At 40.9% G+C, this 19,639-nt stretch overlaps 1 protein-coding gene across 1 annotated transcript in view; it reads right to left on the bottom strand.

Moving 5' to 3' along the window:
* The window catches only part of KIAA1210 (KIAA1210 ortholog), a 42,943-nt gene extending 24,642 nt beyond the window's left edge, over window positions 1–18,301 (bottom strand). The window contains exons 1-4 of the mRNA XM_074392133.1: window positions 18,241–18,301; window positions 11,619–11,787; window positions 4,307–4,433; window positions 3,543–3,677 (exon numbers count right to left, since the gene is read on the bottom strand). Of these exons, the coding sequence (XP_074248234.1) occupies window positions 3,543–3,677; window positions 4,307–4,433; window positions 11,619–11,787; window positions 18,241–18,301 (492 nt within the window). The remainder of the gene's footprint in view (window positions 1–3,542; window positions 3,678–4,306; window positions 4,434–11,618; window positions 11,788–18,240) is intronic.
* Between the last annotated feature and the right edge of the window lie 1,338 nt (window positions 18,302–19,639).

Genomic DNA, 19,639 nt, shown 5'->3' with positions numbered 1-19,639 from the left:
CACACTTTTGCTAATCCCCAAACAAAGACAGAAACTTCAAATTACTTGCTCATGCAAAATCAGAATCCTGATGTTATCTCCTTACTGGTGTTAAATACAAATCTTATTTAATTCTGATCTTTGTTTTAATTTTGGTCATGTCTTTGGAAGTCCAGTTCTCATAGAGGTGAGTCTTTTAGTTATGACCTGGATTGGAATTGGCATCCAAACTACACTCTTTGCTCATAGTATTCCAGGAATTATCTGGATTGAATCTTGACTGTGTTAGTTGCTTATCTTAATCCTGTCAAGATTGATTTTCTGGGATTTTTAAAGAAAATCTATGGAACTAGTCCTGGTTTCCTAAAGGGAAAAAAAAATTGATCATTTGGGCTTTCCTTGCAATTCAGCCGGCAATTTAGTTGTTTCCATTTTGAAGAAAATGGTACACTTGACTTGGAAGCACTGGTCCCTGCCATGGTACTCTTGATGTTGATCAGAATCCCTGCTTTTTATCTTTAACAAATACTGGCTAAGCATTTACAATGCATTATATCCCACTCCAGGAACTGGGCCTGCAACAATAAACAAATTCTTGCTGTCATGAAGCTGACATGCGTGCTTCTGTTGTAGACTCTCCTCAGCTCAAAGCAGATAGCTTTCAGACACTGTAGCCAAAGAAGGCACCACAGTGGAAGCTTGCTAAGGTTATGTTCCTGGGGTGCTCCTGGCCAGGTTCTCCAGGGCTTCCTTATTACTACTAGGCTCCATTGGGAGCTCTTGGGAAGAGGCCAGATCAACCAGCCCCAAGCCCAGCTTGATTAATAATAACTACAATAATGGCAAATAACTTTTACTAAGGGCTTACAATGTGCTAAGCAGGGAGTGCTCTCCGTAATACATCTCATTGAAGACTCAACAAAAATTCTTTGAAGCATTTGCTATTGTGGGCTCTGTTTTACAGATGGAAAAAACAAAGTTTGAGAGATGATGTAACCTGCCATAATTCTCCCAGTGGCAGAGAAAGCATTTGAGAGGTCTGTCCAGCTTAATTGCCCTTGTTCTTGAGCACTATGAACTCCTGTCTCCTAATTATAAGGGCCAGAAAAGGGAAAGCCCATACTACAGGCCAAGTTCAAGAAGTTTAAAGTCAACAACCAGAGCAGATGGTGTGACTGCTTCCTTAAGAAGGGCCGAGGGACAGTCAAGCCTGTAAGCAATAAGAAAAACTGTTTTGAAGTCTCAGTTCCTTAAATGAATAAATTCAATTTGATTCAACAACAGCAAGATGTTAATAATCTGCTGTTGTATCTTCTTAACTATTTGTGCTCAAATAAAGGGAACAGAGAATGTCTTGGAGAGTAATGTAGGCATCTACATTCTTAACACTTCAGATTGGACATCAGGTGAAAATCTGGCAGGAAATAAAATTGTCTCAGTGTCAGTATTTCTGACATAACTGTATACCTGGATTTCTTCTTTCACAATCTCCTAGTTGTTCTGAATGCCACTTCATCCATTAGAATCCTGCCCCTTCAAAGGAATTGACCCCACTGGCCAATTCCATATTTGCACCAGCTTCTATGTAGCACTGGGTGTCAGGACTCTTGACTTAATGCTGTCAACCACCCTTCCATTTGGGGTTGTCATTTTGGTACTTAAGGGAAGTTTCCCATGCAAAGGTCAGGCTGGTTGTTGATGACTTAGGTCTATTAATACCTTGCTGTCTTCAACCCTGTTTTCCAGGGTATGAACTAAGGGGTCTGGTCAAAAGTATGAGGTGTAGGCCCAAGCCAAACATTTAAGAAAACTTGCCTTTAGACGATTGTGGCCTTCCCCAGCCACTTCCTTGTGAGAAGCAATGCCCCTAGAATATTTTCCTTTCGTTTTCACAAAAATTAATTTTTTAAAAAATGGGACTAGGCACAGTGGCTCACACCTGTAATCCCAGGATTTTGGGAATCCGAGGCGGATGGATCACCTGAGGTTGGGAGTTCAAGGCCAGCCTGACCAACACGGAGAAACTCTGTCTCTACTAAAAATACAAAATTAGCTAGGTGTGGTGGTGCATGCCTGCAATCCCAGCTACTCAAGAAGCTGAGGCAGGAGAATCACTTGAACCCAGGAGGCAGAAGTTGTGGTGAGCCAAGCTCATGCCATTTCACTCCAGCCTGGGCAACAGGAGCAAGACTCCGCCCCTCCAAAAAAGAAAAAGAGTATCTCTGCTATGTGAGTCTCTCTGTTGCTGGGACTAAGAGAAGAGGGGAGAGAAGGAGGAGTCCAAGAAACCAGTTTCCTCTTTCTGAATGTGAGAACCCTGTGGCACTTGGTCATGGTTGTGAGGCTGCAGGAAGTGTAACTATGGAGGTGAGTGAAAGCTAGTATTGATGTTTAAAACTGAAGATTGAATAGTTCATGGAAATGACTTTTCCTGCTGTAGTACAAGACAGCAACAGTCTTCTGACTCTAAGGGTTGCTTAACAACCTTAGGGTCAACACAATTAGTGTCTATCTCAGTGTTTTCTCCTCTACCCTTCATAGCTAATGGATCCAGAAGAAAGGAAGCCAGAGTGAGAGATGTGGGGTCTTAGCAGACATGTCAGAAATAAACCCCACTTACCTTTTGCCAAATGGAAAATAATCATCTCTCCAGTGGAGAAGGGTCTCCTCCTTGTGTGGTCTTCCCACTTACACAGGGACCTTTGGACATAATCCCACCCACAGGCTGAGAGGGGGAAAGTGGCTATTAAGGGTTGTCTCCTTGACAATATCTCCAGCTCTCCCTGGAGCATTTCTAAATCAGAGCTATAGTCTGACTGAGCAATGGATCCCTACCATATGTTCAGGATTAGCTGGAGGCAAGAAGCCACATAAATGCTACATTACATAGGGGCTAAGGTGTACCCTTCTTTCTGTCCAGGCAGGTATAAAGAACATGAGCATTACGGGATAATGGAAAGATCAAGGGTTTTGAGGTTAACACACCGGGGTCAGAGTTCCAAGTCTACAGTTTACTGCCTGGGTAAGCTTGAGCAATGTCTTTAACTTCTCTAAGTCTTCATTCAATTCTCACAAACAACCTTTTGAAGTAGATGTTAATATTATATCCACTGTAGATGAGAAAAAGAAGGCTCAGGCCAGGCATGGTGGCTCACGACTGTAATCCCAGCACTTTGGGAGGCTGAGGTGGGTCGATCACAAGGTCAGGATATCGAGACCATCCTGGCCAACATGGTGAAACCCTGTCTCTACTAAAAACACAAAAATTAGCCTAGTGTGGTGGTGCACGCCTGTAGTCTCAGCTACTCGGGAGGCTGAGGCAGGAGACTCGCTTGAACCCAGGAGGCAGAGGTTGCAGTGAGCCGAGATTGCACCACTGCACTCCAGCCTGGTGTCAGAGCAAGACTCTGTCTCAAAAAAAAAAAAAAAAAAAAAGAAGACTCAGAGAAGTTAAGCAACTAGCCCATGGGTCACACAGCCAGTAAGTAGCACAGTAAGAATTCAAGCATAGATCTGTCTTTCTGACTCAGCTGCCCATGCTCTGAATGATTCCACTTTGTTACCTCAGTGATCTTGGGGCTCGTAACCCAGACTGCACTTGCAGGCACATCTTGAGGCACAGCTCCTGACATTGCTCCAAACACAGTTACACGCACATTACTCTTAGGTTTAGGCAGAGTTCTGGAAATATGGGATCTCTGTATAAGAGAGAGAGAAAAACGAGGGTTGGTATGCCAGCACATAAACAGTAGAATGCCACTGCCAAAATAGTTATTCTTATTGTATGTTAAGAAAAGTAAATATAGGCCAGGGATGGTGGCTCACGCATGTAATCCCAGCACTTTGGGAGGCCAAGGTAGGAGGGTTGCTTGAGCCCAGGAGTTTGAGACCAGCCTGGGCAACATGGTGAAACCCTGTCTCCACTAAAAGCACCAAAAAAATCATCTGGGCGTGGTGATACAGGACTGTAGCCCCAGCTTCTCGGGAAGCTGAGGTGTGAGGATCACTTGAGCCTGGGAAATTGAGGTCTCAGTGAGCTATGATCATGCCACTGCACTCTAGCCTAGGTGACAGAGTGAGACCTATCTCAAAAATAAATAAATAAATAAATAGAAGTGAATATGGAAATACTAATCAATACTGTGTGCCAGGTAATATGCACATTATATATTTATACATCCTCTCATTCAAGGCTTACAACAGCCCTGTGGGGGTAGGATCAGCTGAGAAGCGGAAACAAGTTCTCACTCCTTTTAATTTTTGCAGGGTTAGAGTAGGGAACAGAAGAGTAGTCCAATTAGATACTGATGCTCGAGTCCATTATTACCTGTCGAGGTCTGCCTCTCTGAGAATCTGTAGAAGGACTCATTTTACTTGCTGATCTTTCAGGCTTAGGATCCAAGAAGAAGATGCTATCATGGGATAGGGCTTTGCTCCCCATGCCACTCTTGGCCCTGGACAGAAAGGAAAGGTCTTGTAAAATCAACCCAAGGGTCATGAGAACTGAAGACAAATGTATTTTCATAATATGGCCTACCATAGATACCTCAGAAGGAAAGCAGGGATGCATATGCATTGACATAGAAAGCTGCTTATGAGGTTATAGGTGAAAAAAATAGTAGTATGATCCCATTTAATATATACACATATATTACACACATATATAGTTCATACTCAAAGGAAAAAATCTAGAAGGATATCCACAAATTGTTAGAGGTGGTTCCCTCTGAGGAATGGTGCACTAGGGACAAGAAGGAAATTTTCATTTTCTACTTCTTGTCCTTCTATATAATTTTAATTTTTACATTATGAGCATATATCCTTTTTATGTAACAGTCTTACTGAGATATGGTTTACATACCATACAATTCACCCATTTAAAGTATGTAATTCAATAGTAGCAATTCTAGGGAATGGGAGGAAAGGCCATGAGTTTTGCTATTATTACAATGAGAATTATAAAAGATCTTTCACACCCAAATTTCTCTCTAGCATTTTTTTTAAGTGTATCAAAGATCTTCTCAGATATGGCAGGCTTTCATTCATCAGATCCTTTCCTCCTTCACACAGAAGCCCTACACTATATCTATCCTATTTTCAAAGTCATCTTATGTACCACCTGCCCCTCCCTTCCCCAAGCTTGCTAAATCCAGATGAGAATACCTTCTGATTTGGAATGGTGCCATGTTGGTGACAATTACGTGTTAAGAAAATTTAGAAGAAAGACAGAAACAAATGAAAGGCTAAAGACATGAAAGATGACTTTTTGGAGTGTGGTAATGTATTTTACCTTTAAAAAAATTCAACCAAAGACATCACAGGAAGAGCAAACTACAGACCAATATCGCTTATGAATATAGATGCAAAAATTCTCAATAAAAAACTCACAAACTCAATTCAGCAGCATATAAAAAGAATTATATACCATGACAAAGTAGGATTTGCAAGGAACAATTGGCTTAACATATGAAAATCAATGAATGTCAAACACTATATTAATAGAATAAAAACAAAAACTATATGACCATTTCAATAGATGCAGAAAAAAGATTTGTAAAATTCAACACCTTTCCATGATACATTCACTCAACCTTGATAGAAGACATCTGTGACAAACCACAGCTAATATCATGGTGAAAGGCTGGATGTATTCCCCCTAAGATCGGGAACAAGACAAGAATGACTGCCCTTATCATTTCTATTCAACAGTGTACGGGAGTTTACAGATAGGGAAATTAGGTAAGAAAATGAAATTAATGGCATCCAGAATGGAAAGGAAGAAGTGAAATTATCTCTATTCACAGATGACATAATTCTGTATATAAAAACTCCTAATGAATCCACTAAAAATGACTAGAACTAATAAATGAATTCATCAAAGTTGAAGGATACAAGAACAATATACAAAAATTGTATTTCTATACACTTGCAATGAACAATCTGAAAATGAAAATATGAAAACCCTTCCATTTACAATAGCAACAAAAGAATAAAAACTTAAAAATAAATTTAACAAAAGATGTGCAAAGCTTATACTCTGAACACCATATGACACTGATGAGAAAAATGCCAAAGGCCTGAATAAATGAAAGGAAATCTCATGTTCATTCATTGGAAGACTTGAACTTGTCAAGATGTCAATACTTCACAAAATGATCTACAGATTCAATGCAATCCTTATTGAAATTCCAGCTGGCTTTTTTTCCATAAAATTGTTCTTAAAATTCACAGTTAAATGCAAGGGACCACGAATAGCCAAAATAATCTTGAACAAGAAGTACAAAGTTGGATAACTTATACTTCAATGTCAAAACTTACTAGAAAACTACAGTAATCAAGAGAGTGTAGCACTAGCATAAAGGTAGACATATAGATCAATGGAATAGAGTTAAGAGTTCAGAAATGAACCTATACATCTATGGCTGATTTTCAGCAAGGGTGCCAAGACTATTCAACGAAAAAAGAATAGTCTCTTCAACAGATGGTGCTGGGGCAACTGGGTAACCACATGCAAAAGAATTAAGTTGGACCTTTATTTCACACCAGATAAAAAAATTAACTCAAAATGCATTAAACGCCTGAATATGAGAGCTAAAACTATAAAATTCTTAGAAGAAAACATAGGAGTAAATCTTTGTGATCTTGGATTTGGCAATGGATTTTTAGATATGACACCAAAAGCTCAAGCAACAAAAGAAAAAAAAATAGATAAATGGTGATATGGTTTGGCTCTGTGTCCCCACCTAAATTTCATGTCAAATTGTAATCCCCACATGTTGAGGGAGGGACCTGGTGGGAGGTGATTGTATCATGGGGGCACTTTCCCCCATGCTATTCTTGTGATAGTGAGTTCTCATGAGATCTGATAGCTTAAAAGCATGTGGGAGTTCCCTGCTTGCACTCTCTCTACTGCCACCATGTAAGACGTGCCTTGCTTTCCCTTACCCTCTGCCATGATTGAACTGTGAGTCAATTAAACCTCTTTTCTTTATAAAGTGCCCAGTCTCAGGTAGTTCTTTATAGCAGTGAGAACAGACGAATACAAATGGATTTCATCAAAATTAAAAATGTTTGTGCATCAAAGGTTACTAGTAAGAAAATGAAAAGATGACCTACATAATGGAAGAATATAATTGCAAATTATATATCTGATAAGAGTCTTGGATCTGAAATATATAAAGAACTCTCTCACTAATAGGAATTCTTATTATTGAATTCTTAAGAAATTCAATAATAAAATGCTAACCCAATTAGAAAATGAAAAAAGAATGTGAATAGACATTTCTCCAAAGAAGAAAGCTATACAAATATCTTTTCCAAAGATATACAAATGGCCAATAAGTACATGAAAAGATCCTCAACATCACTAGTTGGCAAGGAAATGCAAATCAAAACCATAATGAGATGCCATTTCACACCCATTTAAATGGCTAGAATAAAAAATTCAATTCAAATAATAACAAGCATTGGCAAGGTTGTGGAGAAATTGGAACACCCATACACTACTGGTTCCTCCATACATTGCTGGTGTTAAAATGGTGCAGCCACTTTGGAAAACGGTCTAGCAGTGCCTCAAAAGGTTAAATATGTAACAGCCATTTGATCCAACAATTCCACTCTTAGGTATATACCCCAGAGAAATAAAAACATATATCTGGCCAAAGCTTGTACACAAATGTTCACAGCAGTATTATTCACAATAGCCAAAAGGTGGAAAAAAGCCAAATATCCATTAACTGATAAATAAATAAAATATGGTAGAGTCATGCAATGAACTACTATTCAGTTGCAAGAATGATAAAATTCTGATACATGCTACAACATGAATGAACCTTGAAAACATACTGAGTACAAGAACCAGTAAGAAAAGATCACATTCCATTCATGTGAAATGTCCAGAATAGATAAATCCACAGAGACAGAAAGCAGATTAGTGATTTCTAGGGCGTGGTGGGCATGGGGCGGAGGTTGAATAGGGAGGACTGGTCAATGGGATCAGGAGTTTCTTTTTGAGGTGAGAAAAAGTTCTAAAATTTATCATGATGATGATTGTACAACTCTGAGGATTTACAAAAAAATTGAATTTTACTATTTAAGTGGTTTAATTGTATAATATATGAATTATATCTCAATAAAACTGCTACCTACCAAAAAAGAAATCAAGTTCTTGATGCATGATTTTAAATGAATGACCCTTGAAAACATACTAAGTAAAAGACCCAGTCAAAAATAGCCACATATTATATAATTGCATTCATGTGAAATATTCACAATAGGCAAATCCATAGAGGCAGAAAGCAGATCAGTAGTTTGAAAGAGGAGAGGGGAAATGGAGAATGACTGCTACTGGATGCAGGGTTTCTTTTTAGGGTGATGAAATGTCCTAAAATTGAGTAATAGTGTTAGCTGCACACCCTAAAAGGTAGAATTTTGTAGTATGTGAATTATATTTCAATAAAGCTGTTATATAGAGACATAAAAATTTTAAGTGATAAAGAAAGTTATTCCCGTTAGGTAGGAAAAAATGTGTATGTGTATATAAAAGATGAGATTAGACATGAAAAAAGAAAGGAAGAAAAGAAGGAAAAAAGCAAGCAAGCTGATACATGCTATAACATGGATGACTCTTGAAAACACGCTAAGTCAAACAAGCATGCTAAGTCAAAACATGCTGAGTGAAACAACCTTTGTATCATTCTACTTACATCAAATATCCAGAATAAGCAAATTTATAGAGGCAGAAAGTAGATTAGTGGTTATTTAGGGGGAAAATTGTTCATTAGTACATGGTTTCTCTTAAGGAGTAATAGAAATGTTTAAAAATAGATAAAATAAATTTAAAAATGTTTAAATACACTTTTGGTACTTATTACCTTCATTACAAAACAATACATATATGTTGGCACTTTAAAAAATCTTCAGATGGTAACTAGAGTAGCAGCTTGAGCATTGTGGGGCTAGCACCCACCCTGTCATTATGAGCCTGTGGGGCCATCACATGGATATATTTGATAATGACACACCATAAGGACAATCTCATGTTATAGGGATTGAAACAGAACCTGCTCTCAGATGGCTTGTGGGCCAGCAAGAGAGGAGAGGAGAGAGATGTCTGCTACTTTGTACTAAACTCCTACTTACCTTTTCCCTATAAAACTCTGCTATCCAGGTGGCCCTGGTGTTGAAGGCAATGTAGTCTGCTTTATAAAACAGCAGTCCAGCAGAAAATTACTGTGACTCTCTAGAGAAACACTTAATGGGTATATGTGATTGACCCAACATTGAGAGAGTAATGTTTCCGGATATCTCTATATACACGCATATGCTCAGTATATGCACACATAATGCACTTTGGTTCTGCTGCTCTGTGATCTACTGACTCAAATCAGGTTCAGAACCAGTGTAGCATCTGTGACTACCTTGCCTCCCCTGCTTTGTGTGCAGAAAAACTGACAGGAAATCTTGGGCTATGAGTGGCCTTAAGAATGTCTCTCATTTCCATGCTGTGCATTAACCAGAGTGAAGCTGTTGAATTGACTCTATAGTGCCAAACCCTCCCTGATCAAAAGATTACATTAGCACCAGTTGTGACCAAGTTTGTCAAAAATCAAAACTCTTGTCCACTTAACATATCTAGTGCTCATTGATCTGTTCCCTGGAGGTGAAAAGAAAAAAAAAAAAATCCAAAATCTCAAACAAAATCTCAGCCTTAAATAAGGACAGTGAAGTACATTATTACAACAGCACTCATTAAGAAATCAAATGAAGGAACAGGATTTGTCCATTCCATCAGATACAGCTTAATACAATCTTGGAAGTAGATGCTGGTCCTGTGGTACAGGCCAGGGGAAGGCTGGTCATAAGTTTCATTACGATTGATTGCTTCAGTAAATGAAAAAAGCTGATCTCCCTTCTCTGGGGTGACATATTCCAGGGTTTCTTCCCCTAGCACATTAAGCAAAAGACTGAGATCAGGGATGATCTTCAGGCCCCCTAAGTTATATTGTTTTTTTTTTTTTTTTTAAGACAGAGTTTCGCTCTTATCCCCCAGACTGGAGTGCAATGGCACAATCTCGGCTCACTGCAACCTCCGCCTCCCGGGTTTAAGCGATTCTCCTGCCTCAGCCTCCCGAGCAGCTGGGATTTTAGGTGTCCACCACACCTGGCTACTTTTTTGGGTGTGTTTTTAGTAGAGATGGGCTTTCACCATGTTGGTCAGGCTTGTCTGGAACTCCTGAGCCAGGTGATCCGCCCCCCTCAGCCTCCCAAAGTGATGGGATTACAGGCATGAGCCACCGCACCCAGCCAAGTTACATTCTTTGAGTTAATTTATGTTCCTTGCATACAAAAAAATACCCCCCTTCCCTCTCTGTCTCTGTCTCTGTCTCTGTCTCTGTCTCTCAGGTTCATGTGTGCACACACTTCTGGAAAGGAAGGAACAGTAAGAGGGGGAAATGCAGAACTTTAGCAGAGATAGTAAATCTGAATGCCCCTCCCCGAACTCCCGCCTGCTTTTAGCAGGTTAGTCTTAGTCTTACTGAACACTATAAGGCGATGGGTTGTAATAGTATTACCTGTGAGGTATTGCATAAGCCCCTCTTCCAAAACCATCTCCCCTACTCCCAGCAAGACTATCTGAAATTCCTCACACTGGATGCACTCATGAAGGTTGTTCTTAAGGAGCCATATATGATAACTATCAGGCCATTATGTTATAGAATGTATTGGGGGAGGTATTGAGGACAGTATAAGATGTCAGCTAACTGCCCCATTCCCTTAAGAATGCATGGTTGGAATGGATAGCAGGACTGGTGAGCTCTGTGGGGAGTCCAGGTAAGTCTGGCGATTAAGGCCGGGAGAACAGGCCTAAGTAGAACTCCATAGAGGCGGTCTGATTGATCCAGAGACAGCTGGGGATCCTAGGTGTCCAGATAGCACAATAGGATGTGGAAATTTGGGCACTGCAGATGAATATCTGAATAGTGATGGCAGTGGTAGCTAGAAACAGTCTTTCCTATGCCCTCTGTGACTATAGCATTTCCCCTAGTATCCTGGGATGGAAGGATAGAGGGATTTGGGTTATTTGCTTGAGTGTGTGTTTTTATAGCAACATAGTGATTTCATGCTCACAACCCAATCCACTCCCAGTTGATAGCTTTACTATATGAGGCTTTCATCACTCGTTATGAGATCTTGGCCAGATCTGTAGTCTGAGAGCCAGGCAAGCAAACCAGACCAAGCCTCTCGAATGATGTAGGCCCTTCTTACCAGATCAAACAGGCCACCAGCTCCTCAATGGCTGCAGGCCCCACATCTCAACTTATTTTAGCTGTGACAGGAAGTGCTTCCCTGAATATCTGTACTCGCTCACTCAGTGCTCTTGGGAAATGGGGTATACATTTGCCCTGCTCTAACCCACTGAGCTGTGCAGCTCAGACGACAAACATGCATATGCACACAGAGAATAGCACTGTCGCTCCTCCCACCTCTGACATGGCTGCATTGGCAACAACTGCAAGCCTGGCCCCCATAGGTGGGACTCTCAGTGATCCCAGTGATTTAGCTGCCAAAAGATGACCTAGATCCAACTGTCTGCCTCTTCCCCTGTCACCATCACTCTCCACCCCATCTGAGCTTACCTGGCCCCAGTTGGTTGCTTTTCCCGAACGGGCTCCAGAGAAGAGACATTAATGTTGCTTCTGGACAAACTCGGTTCTAGAATTTCTTCTTCCTGGCTATCCTCAGCCTCTTTTTTCTTCTTCTTACCAAAAAAGCTCTTAAGGGCTTTAAATTTGGATTTCTTCTTTCCTGGAAGTGAAAAGTGAAAATGAATCAGAGTGTGATGGTAGAAGGGAAGACGAGAGGAAACAGGGCCTTCATGACAGGAACAAGGACCATGATCCCACCCAGGTGGCCTGCAGAGCTTGGCCTCAACCCCAATGCTCACAGCACCATTCAACATTCATTTAATTAGTTGTCCCCTTAGTAACTCAGTAACAAAGTGTCTCAGTTACTGGTGAAAGCAGAAGCTTAGGCCACAGCTTGCGATCTTTGGGCAGCCTCTATTAAGGCCAAACTCACTAGGAATTAATTTGCCTCTCAATTTCAGCTATAAACATACACACTTCCTTCTTTGTCCTAAGAAGTTCACTCATGTGAAGCAATGATTGAGCCCATGAAAGCACTTGATACTCCCGTAATTTTACCCCAGTGGCTGGAGTCATTGCAATCCAATAGGAGAGCCAAGCTTCCACAGGTGAAAACCACTTCGGAACCCTTAGAAATCCCAGTCCAGGTGGGAGGTGTTACTTCCCAGCCTGCATGCTCAAAGGATGCAGACCCAAAGAGTGAGTGTGGTTGGTTGGTGCAGTCCAGGAACACTTCCTTGAGGAAGGAATTTATGAGCAAAGGAGATGGCCGGGAATCAAAAAGAAGAAAGGGCTACCCAGGCAAAGAAGCTGCCTGTGTAAAAGGCATGTCAAAATCAGATACTAAAGAATTTTTCAACGAGAGAGAGAGAGAGAGAGAGAGAGAGTGTGTGTGTGTGCGTGTGTGTGTGATGATGATCATTGTGTGTGTTCTTCAACTCTTGCCAATTGGTTTGGATTATCTACAGGGCTGCTGCCTTTTTTTGCACATGTAGCTAAATGTTAGTTTATTCCATCTATAATAATCACCAGGGCAGCAGTGAAGAATGTGAGCTTTAAATGCTTTTAAGGTGCTGTCTGTTTGGGATTTAGTTTCTTTTTCTTTTCTTTTCTTTTCTTTTTTTTTTTTTTTTTTTTTTTTTTTTCTTGAGGCAGAGCCTCACTCTATCACCCAGGCTGGAGTGCAATGGTTTGATCACAGCCCACTGCAACTTCCATCTCCTGGGCTCAAGCGAAACTTGCACCTCAGCGTCCCCAGTAGCTGGGACTATAGGCATAAACCACCACACCTGGCTAGTTTTTGTAACTTTTTGTAGAGATGAGGCTTCACCATGTTGCCCAGACTGTTCTCAAACTCGAACTCTTGGCCTTAAGTGATCCACCCACCTTGGCCTACCAAAGTGCTATGATTACAGGCATGAGCCACCATGCCAGGCCTCTTTAGTTTCTTAATAAGCACATATATCTTTATTGTGCTTATTAAGAAACTAAAGGGGAGAAGGGGGAGAAGGCTTGTGATACATTCTTCAGAGGGAAGGAATTAGCAATTAGTCATTTCATATGCAATAAGTACCAACTAAGGTATCTCACTCCAAGTCTCAACTGTCTGGTCTCCATAAGGCCTCATCAGCACAGCAATTCTGTGCTGGCAATGAAGGGCCCAGACAAGGGAGTTGGCAACGCAGCAGCCATCATGAAAGGCTTGATGGTATAATGGAAAGCACCACCCCAAGAGTCAGAAAATTCTGGAACCCTAGGCTTGAATCCACTATCAATTAGCTCTGTGACCTTGAGTAGGTCACTCAGCCTCTCTGGTACTCAGCAGGAAAATGAGAGAATTGCACCTGATCAGCATCTCCCAACATGTGTTCAGAGGGATGCTCATAAGGTTTGTTGCATGAAAAAGGGATTTGTAGTCCAGTTAATCTGGAAAATTCTGGATTAGACAAAGTTCAGTAGTCTGCTTTCCAACAAAACTTCTGTGAAACTCCAAAACGCTTATGTACATGGTGAAGTTCCAAGAAACCAGGCAACAATATTATTTTCCAATGTGTGTAAGCAGAATGTCTGGCCAAACACACTTTGGGAAATGCTGAACTAGAATTCCTTTAGCTCGGAAATGCTGTGACCTATTTGTGCACTGATTAATCCTGAGCCTGCCAGGCTAAAAGTTCCTAAACTTCAAGACCTGCCTTAAGTCCAGTTTCTCACCAATCAATGCAACTAATGCTTCTCTCTGTTCTCCGAACAACTAAAACTTGGCTGTTGGCATCACAAGTTCTGCATCTGAATGTTCTTAAGCCTGCTCACTCATTCATTTGTTCATTCATCTACTCAACAAATATTTATGAAGGTTAAGAACTTATCATGTTCTGGGTATCAGTGAGAGAACTAAGATACAGTTCCCTATGTCTTAGCTACTGCCCCCACCTTAAGGCTGTAGGCAGGCCCCTCTTAGCATCCCCCCTTAGCAACTAGCACAGTGCAAGGTGTGCAGTAATAGCTGTGTCCACTGGGGGATGAAGAATACCAACACAGCTTGTCACTTCCTTTGACTTGAGACGACTGAGCAGAGTCATCCTTCAGCAACCTATAATTTAAACACTGGCCCTTTTAGGGGTTGATGCAAATTATAAATGACATAGGTGAAGAGCTTAGCATGTGACCTGGCATTTAGTAAGTGCTCGATAAATGTGAACTAGTGTCAGCGATTCAATAATTACTTGCTTATTAGGGCCGGATTCAATTCTATCTGTGGTCATCAGAAGCAGCCCCGTATCTATAACTGAATAGTGAACTGTACAATATGCATAATTGGAGGCAGAAGCCAGCATGGAGTAGAGCAATGAAAGATCATAGGACTGTTTGCTTGGTAATTGCTGCTTAACTAATTTCTGTTTTGGATGACTTGGGCAATTTCTTGTCTACTAGAATGCACCTATATAGGGGCATGGTTGGGAAAACATGGCAATTCTACCTAAAGAGAGAAAGAATAAAAAATGAAAAAGCAATAGGAAACATATCTTTTCCCCAAAATCCCTTTTAAAATTTTTTCAGAAAAAAAAATTATTTCTATAATAATAAAATAATTAAGGCTGAGCACAGTGGCTCACATCTGTAATCCCAGCACTTTGGGAAGCCAAGGCAGGAGGATTGTTTGAGCTCATGAGTTCGAGGCCAGCCTGATCAATATAGCCAGACCTCATCTCTATCGAAAATTAAAAAAAAAAATTAGCTGGGGATGGTGGTGAGTGCCTGTACTCCCAGCTACTCAGGAGGCTGAGACAAGGGGGATTGCTTGAGCCCAGGAAGTTGAAGCTGGAGTGAGCTATGACAATACTCCCACCTGGGCAATAGAGCGACATCCTTCCACCTCTGCCTCCCAAAGTGCTAGGATTACAGGTGTGAGCTACTGTGCCTAGATGATTTATTGATTCTTGACAGGTGGATCTCATTCTGGCCTTCTGAAAGGGGAAGAACTTTATGCTCAGAAGATTTAGAAACACAGCAATTGTTACCTCTCTTGCTTCAAAATCCCTTAGCGGAAGGGAGGAAAGCACAGCTAGGGAATTTGGAGTTGCAAACCTGCTTCTCATAATCCAGCAAAGACAGAGAAGAGAGTCAGCAGCTAGTAGCTCCGTTTGCGATACAATCTATAAACACTGAATAACTGCATGAAAACATGTCTAATAAACTCTTTAGGTTGTAATAATGAATTCAACAAACATAATCATTATATGAGCAGAAAATTCTACATTAACACATTTTTATGTTCCTAAATTAGCAAAATGACTAGTGATGTTGGAACTATAACAGGTGCTAAAAGTTACCTATGCTTATGGTCCAATTTCTCCCCAATTTTCCATTCTTTTCTGGCCAGAATCAACAATTATTTTCCCACAAAGATTTAAAAATAGCTAAAGCAACACGTGTCTCTTTTAACCTTGGGCCCTAGAAGGAAAAGAATGTTTCCGTTCCATCCTGTAGGGCGGCTCTGAGTGTGGCGGTGCTTTGTTAGCTTCGTTAGCAGGGAGCTGGGGAGGCACAAAGAGATGATAATTGCCAAACATGGTGGGTTGGCTGCTATTGCTCGAGGTCAGCTGGATACGACCTTTGTGACAACCCACTGCCAGACATACAATGTCAGTAGCAAGGGTCTATGTCTTCAGCCAGCTTTCCATTAGGAGACCTCCCTAACCCAACTGCATCCAACACCCCCACCCCATCGCCCCAACTATCCCATGTATGGAGACAAGCCCTGGTCTCAGCCCTGGGAACGAGATACAAAGCTGGGTACTGTCCACATGCTGCGTTACTTTTGAAACGCTAATGGAACCTGAGATGGTTGCCATATATTCAAGTCCAAAAATTGGCCATTCAAGCTTTCTTTTTTAAAGTTGGGGGAGCACCTTTAAATTGCTGGCAGCTGAGCCCTCCACAGGCTGGTTTTCAAAAGCTACAGAAAGCACCAAGGGTAGAGAGAGCTAGACAACAGGTATGGTCAAAACTCACATTTGTATCCAGCAATGTTTATGTAGGTCACCTATACATTGGGTAATAATTCAAATTGGCCGAGTATGGTGGCAGGCACCTGCAGTTCCAGCTACTCGTGGGTAATAATTCAAATTGGCCGAGTATGGTGGCAGGCACCTGCAGTTCCAGCTACTCGGGAGGCTGAGGCAAAAGCCTATACATATGGCACCACAGGGGACAGCAGTTGCAGTCAGTGAGCTGCCAGCTGTCTGGACTTCTCCTATAACAAAGCTATTGATTTCCCTGTCCGATCCTAAAGACTGTGCACTCCCAAACAGCAAGTGGCTTTCAACATCCTCATCCAGTCAGGGTCTGCAGTGTGTCACGTGCCAGGAAACAGCTCATTGAAGCAGTTTCCCCCCCCCCCACCCAGAGAAGAAAACACAGCTAAATCTAATAAAGAAATGTTTGCCTCTGGGTTGTATATTTACTTATCCACCATCCATGCAGGCAGCCCATCTGAAGTAATCTGAATGAGCTTTAAAAATGCATCACATAATGATGACCTTGTTCTCTTGCATTGCTGCTTGGAAAGAAAACATTTTCTTTGTTTTTCGAGATGGACTCTTGCTCTGTCACCCAGGCTGGAGTGCAGTGGTGTGATCTCAGCTCACTGCAACCTCCACCTCCCGGGTTCAAGTGATTCTTTTGCCTCAGCCTCCCGAGTAGCTGGAACTGCAGGTGCCTGCCACCATACTCGGCTAATTTTAAAAAATATTTTTAGTAGAGACAGGGGTTCCCCATGTTGGCCAGGCTGGTCTCGAATTCCTGATCTCAACTGATCCACCCACCTTAGCCTCCCAAAGTGCTGGGATTACAGGTGTGAACCACCACGCCCAGCTGGAAAGAAAACATTTCTAAACTTTCTTCCCTTTAACCTCCCAACACTCACTTTATTCTCCGGCCAGCCCTGACTAGTTCTAAAACCATACTCAAATATTCAGTTTTACCAAAAAAGCCCTTGAGAACAGAGAAAAGGCATTTCCTTACCACAATTCTTCATCAAAATGTACTGCACTGCCACCTTCTTTTGTAGGCATCTGCTTAGTTCATATCCAGAAAGATAGGTCAACTGGTTTGGTAGTTGGGTCTGCTTTGGTGAGGAGGCCTTTCACTAATTTATTTATTCATTCATTTATTAAATATTTTGGAGTGCCTAATCTCAATCTCTCTCTCTCTCTCTCTCTCTCTCTCTCTCTCACACACACACACACACACACACACACACACACCAGTGATAACAAAGAGATAAAGAAGACCCAAGCACTGCCATTAAGAATCCATGATCAGGTGTTCAGCATCCCCTGCCCCACATCATGTGTAAAGTCAGGCCCCTAGGAAGCCACAAGGAGGTTCCACTCTGTTTTTCCAAAGTTTTTTGTACCATACACCACGAAAGAAAACTCAGCAAAAGAGTGGAAGAACAACCCAATTAACTGTTAAATTCAATTCTGACTTCAAACTCAATGCTTCACATTCTATCCTATGATTTCTTATTTATTCATTTTAGTGTGTGTGTGTGTATATGTGTGTGTAAAGCTTATCATTGTTTAATGACGTTTGCCTCCCTTTCTAATTTTTCCATTCATAATCACCTATCACTCACAGATGGCGCCACAATTTAGGCAGTGGATACATGAGTAAGTTTTGCCAAAGAGAATTTCTGTAAACTGAATCCTATTTAACAGAAGCCTGTGGTGGCATCTTTTGTTTCTATCTCCTTTTACTCCTCAACAAATTAATCTCTTGCTTAGGTCTGAATTATTATCCACAGTAAAACCTCAGTTGAATTTGTCAGATCATGGTCTGTTCTGATTGTATTTTTCTCTAATGAGGCAGGAAAAGCCTTGGTAAGTAAAACCTGGTAGCCATTTTCAAGGAAGATTGCAGGACCTCAGACAAATCTTTGACTATCGGAGTTAGAAGTGACAAAGAAGAAATTAGAAAACTGAAAAGTAAACGTGACTGAGTTTAATGATCTGGGCTTGTTTTCTTATGTCTTGCTTCTTTGTCCTAAGAGCTAAATAAATACAGTAAACAAATCTAGTTCTGATTATCAAAGTTTTGTTGGGTTACTTACCCTCATCACCAGCCTCCAGAACATCCAGAGTGTCAGAAACTTCACTGAGTGATTCAGCCATAGTGGGATGACTAAAATAAAATACAAAGCAAAAAATCAGAAGATCATCATTTGATATTCAGGGTGTAATGCAATCCTATCACCCTACCCCTTATCCTTCAGTTATATTCTAAAAATAGTCTAGAAAACATATACAAATGGAATTGCCATTACAGAGAATTATCCTTCCTTTAAAAAAGACAATGATTTCATTTACATAAAATGTCCAGAATAGGCAAATACATAGACACAGAAAATGTCATGCTTAGGCCTGGGAGAATGGGTTTTATTTGAGGGGGGTGCGTAGTAAAGAGTACAAAGTTTCTTTTCTTTCTCTCTCTCTCTGTCTCTCTCTCTCTCTCTCTCTTTTTTTTTTTTTTTTTTTGAGACAGCGTATTGCTCTGTTACTCAGGCTGGAGTGCAGTGGTGTGATCACAGCTTACTGCAGCCTCCACCTCCCAGGCTCAGGCAAAACTCCCACCTCAGTCTCCTAAGTAGTTGAAACTACAGGTGCATGGCACCATGCCCAACTAATTTTTGAACTTTTAATAGAGATAGAGTCTTGCTATGTTGAACTAGAACTCCTGGGCCCAAGCAATCCTCCCACCTTGGCCTCCCGAAGTCCTGGGATTACAGGCATGAGCCACTGTGCCCTGATAGGGTTTCTTTTTGAGATGATGAAAATGTTCAAAATTGATTGTGGTGATGATTGCACAAATTTGTGACTATATTAAAAAGCATTGAATTGTATACCTTAAATAGGTGACTTATATAGTATGTGAATTATATCTCAATAAAGCTGCTACCAAAAAAAAAAGACAAATGCAAAAAACCTGATCTATTGTTTTGTGTTGGGTCCCATTAGCTTTGGATGCCTATTACTATTCATGAGTGTGCCCAGGGAGACAAAATTGTTTTGATAAATATGCAGAGACATAAAGAAAAGACTGAAACATTTAACTGCATAAAAATTTCAGGCCAGGTACAGTGGCTCATGCTTGTAATCCCAGCTCTTCGGGGAGCAAAGGCAGGAGGATCACTTGACCCCAGGAGCTGGAGTTGAGGCTGGGCAACATAGCAAGACCTCATTTCTTAAAAAAAAAAAAAAAAAAAAAAAAAAAAAAAAAAAAAAAAATTAATAGCTGGGAATGGTGGCATGTGTCTGTAGTCCCAGCTACTACTAGGGAGGCTGAAGTGGGAGGATCACTTGAACCCAGGAGACTGAGGCTGTAATCAGCCATGATCATGACATTGCACTCCAGTCTGAGTAACAGAGCTAGACTCTGTCTCAGAAAATAAAAAAAGTAAAACTTATGGCCAAAAAATAAGTCAATAAAAGAATGACAAACTAGGAAATAAT

The sequence above is a fragment of the Saimiri boliviensis genome, chromosome X, assembly GCF_048565385.1.
Source record: "Saimiri boliviensis isolate mSaiBol1 chromosome X, mSaiBol1.pri, whole genome shotgun sequence".
NCBI classification, from domain to species: domain Eukaryota; kingdom Metazoa; phylum Chordata; class Mammalia; order Primates; family Cebidae; genus Saimiri; species Saimiri boliviensis.
The sequence above is the reverse complement of the archived record's forward strand: the minus strand, read 5'-3'. Positions and strand labels throughout refer to the sequence as shown.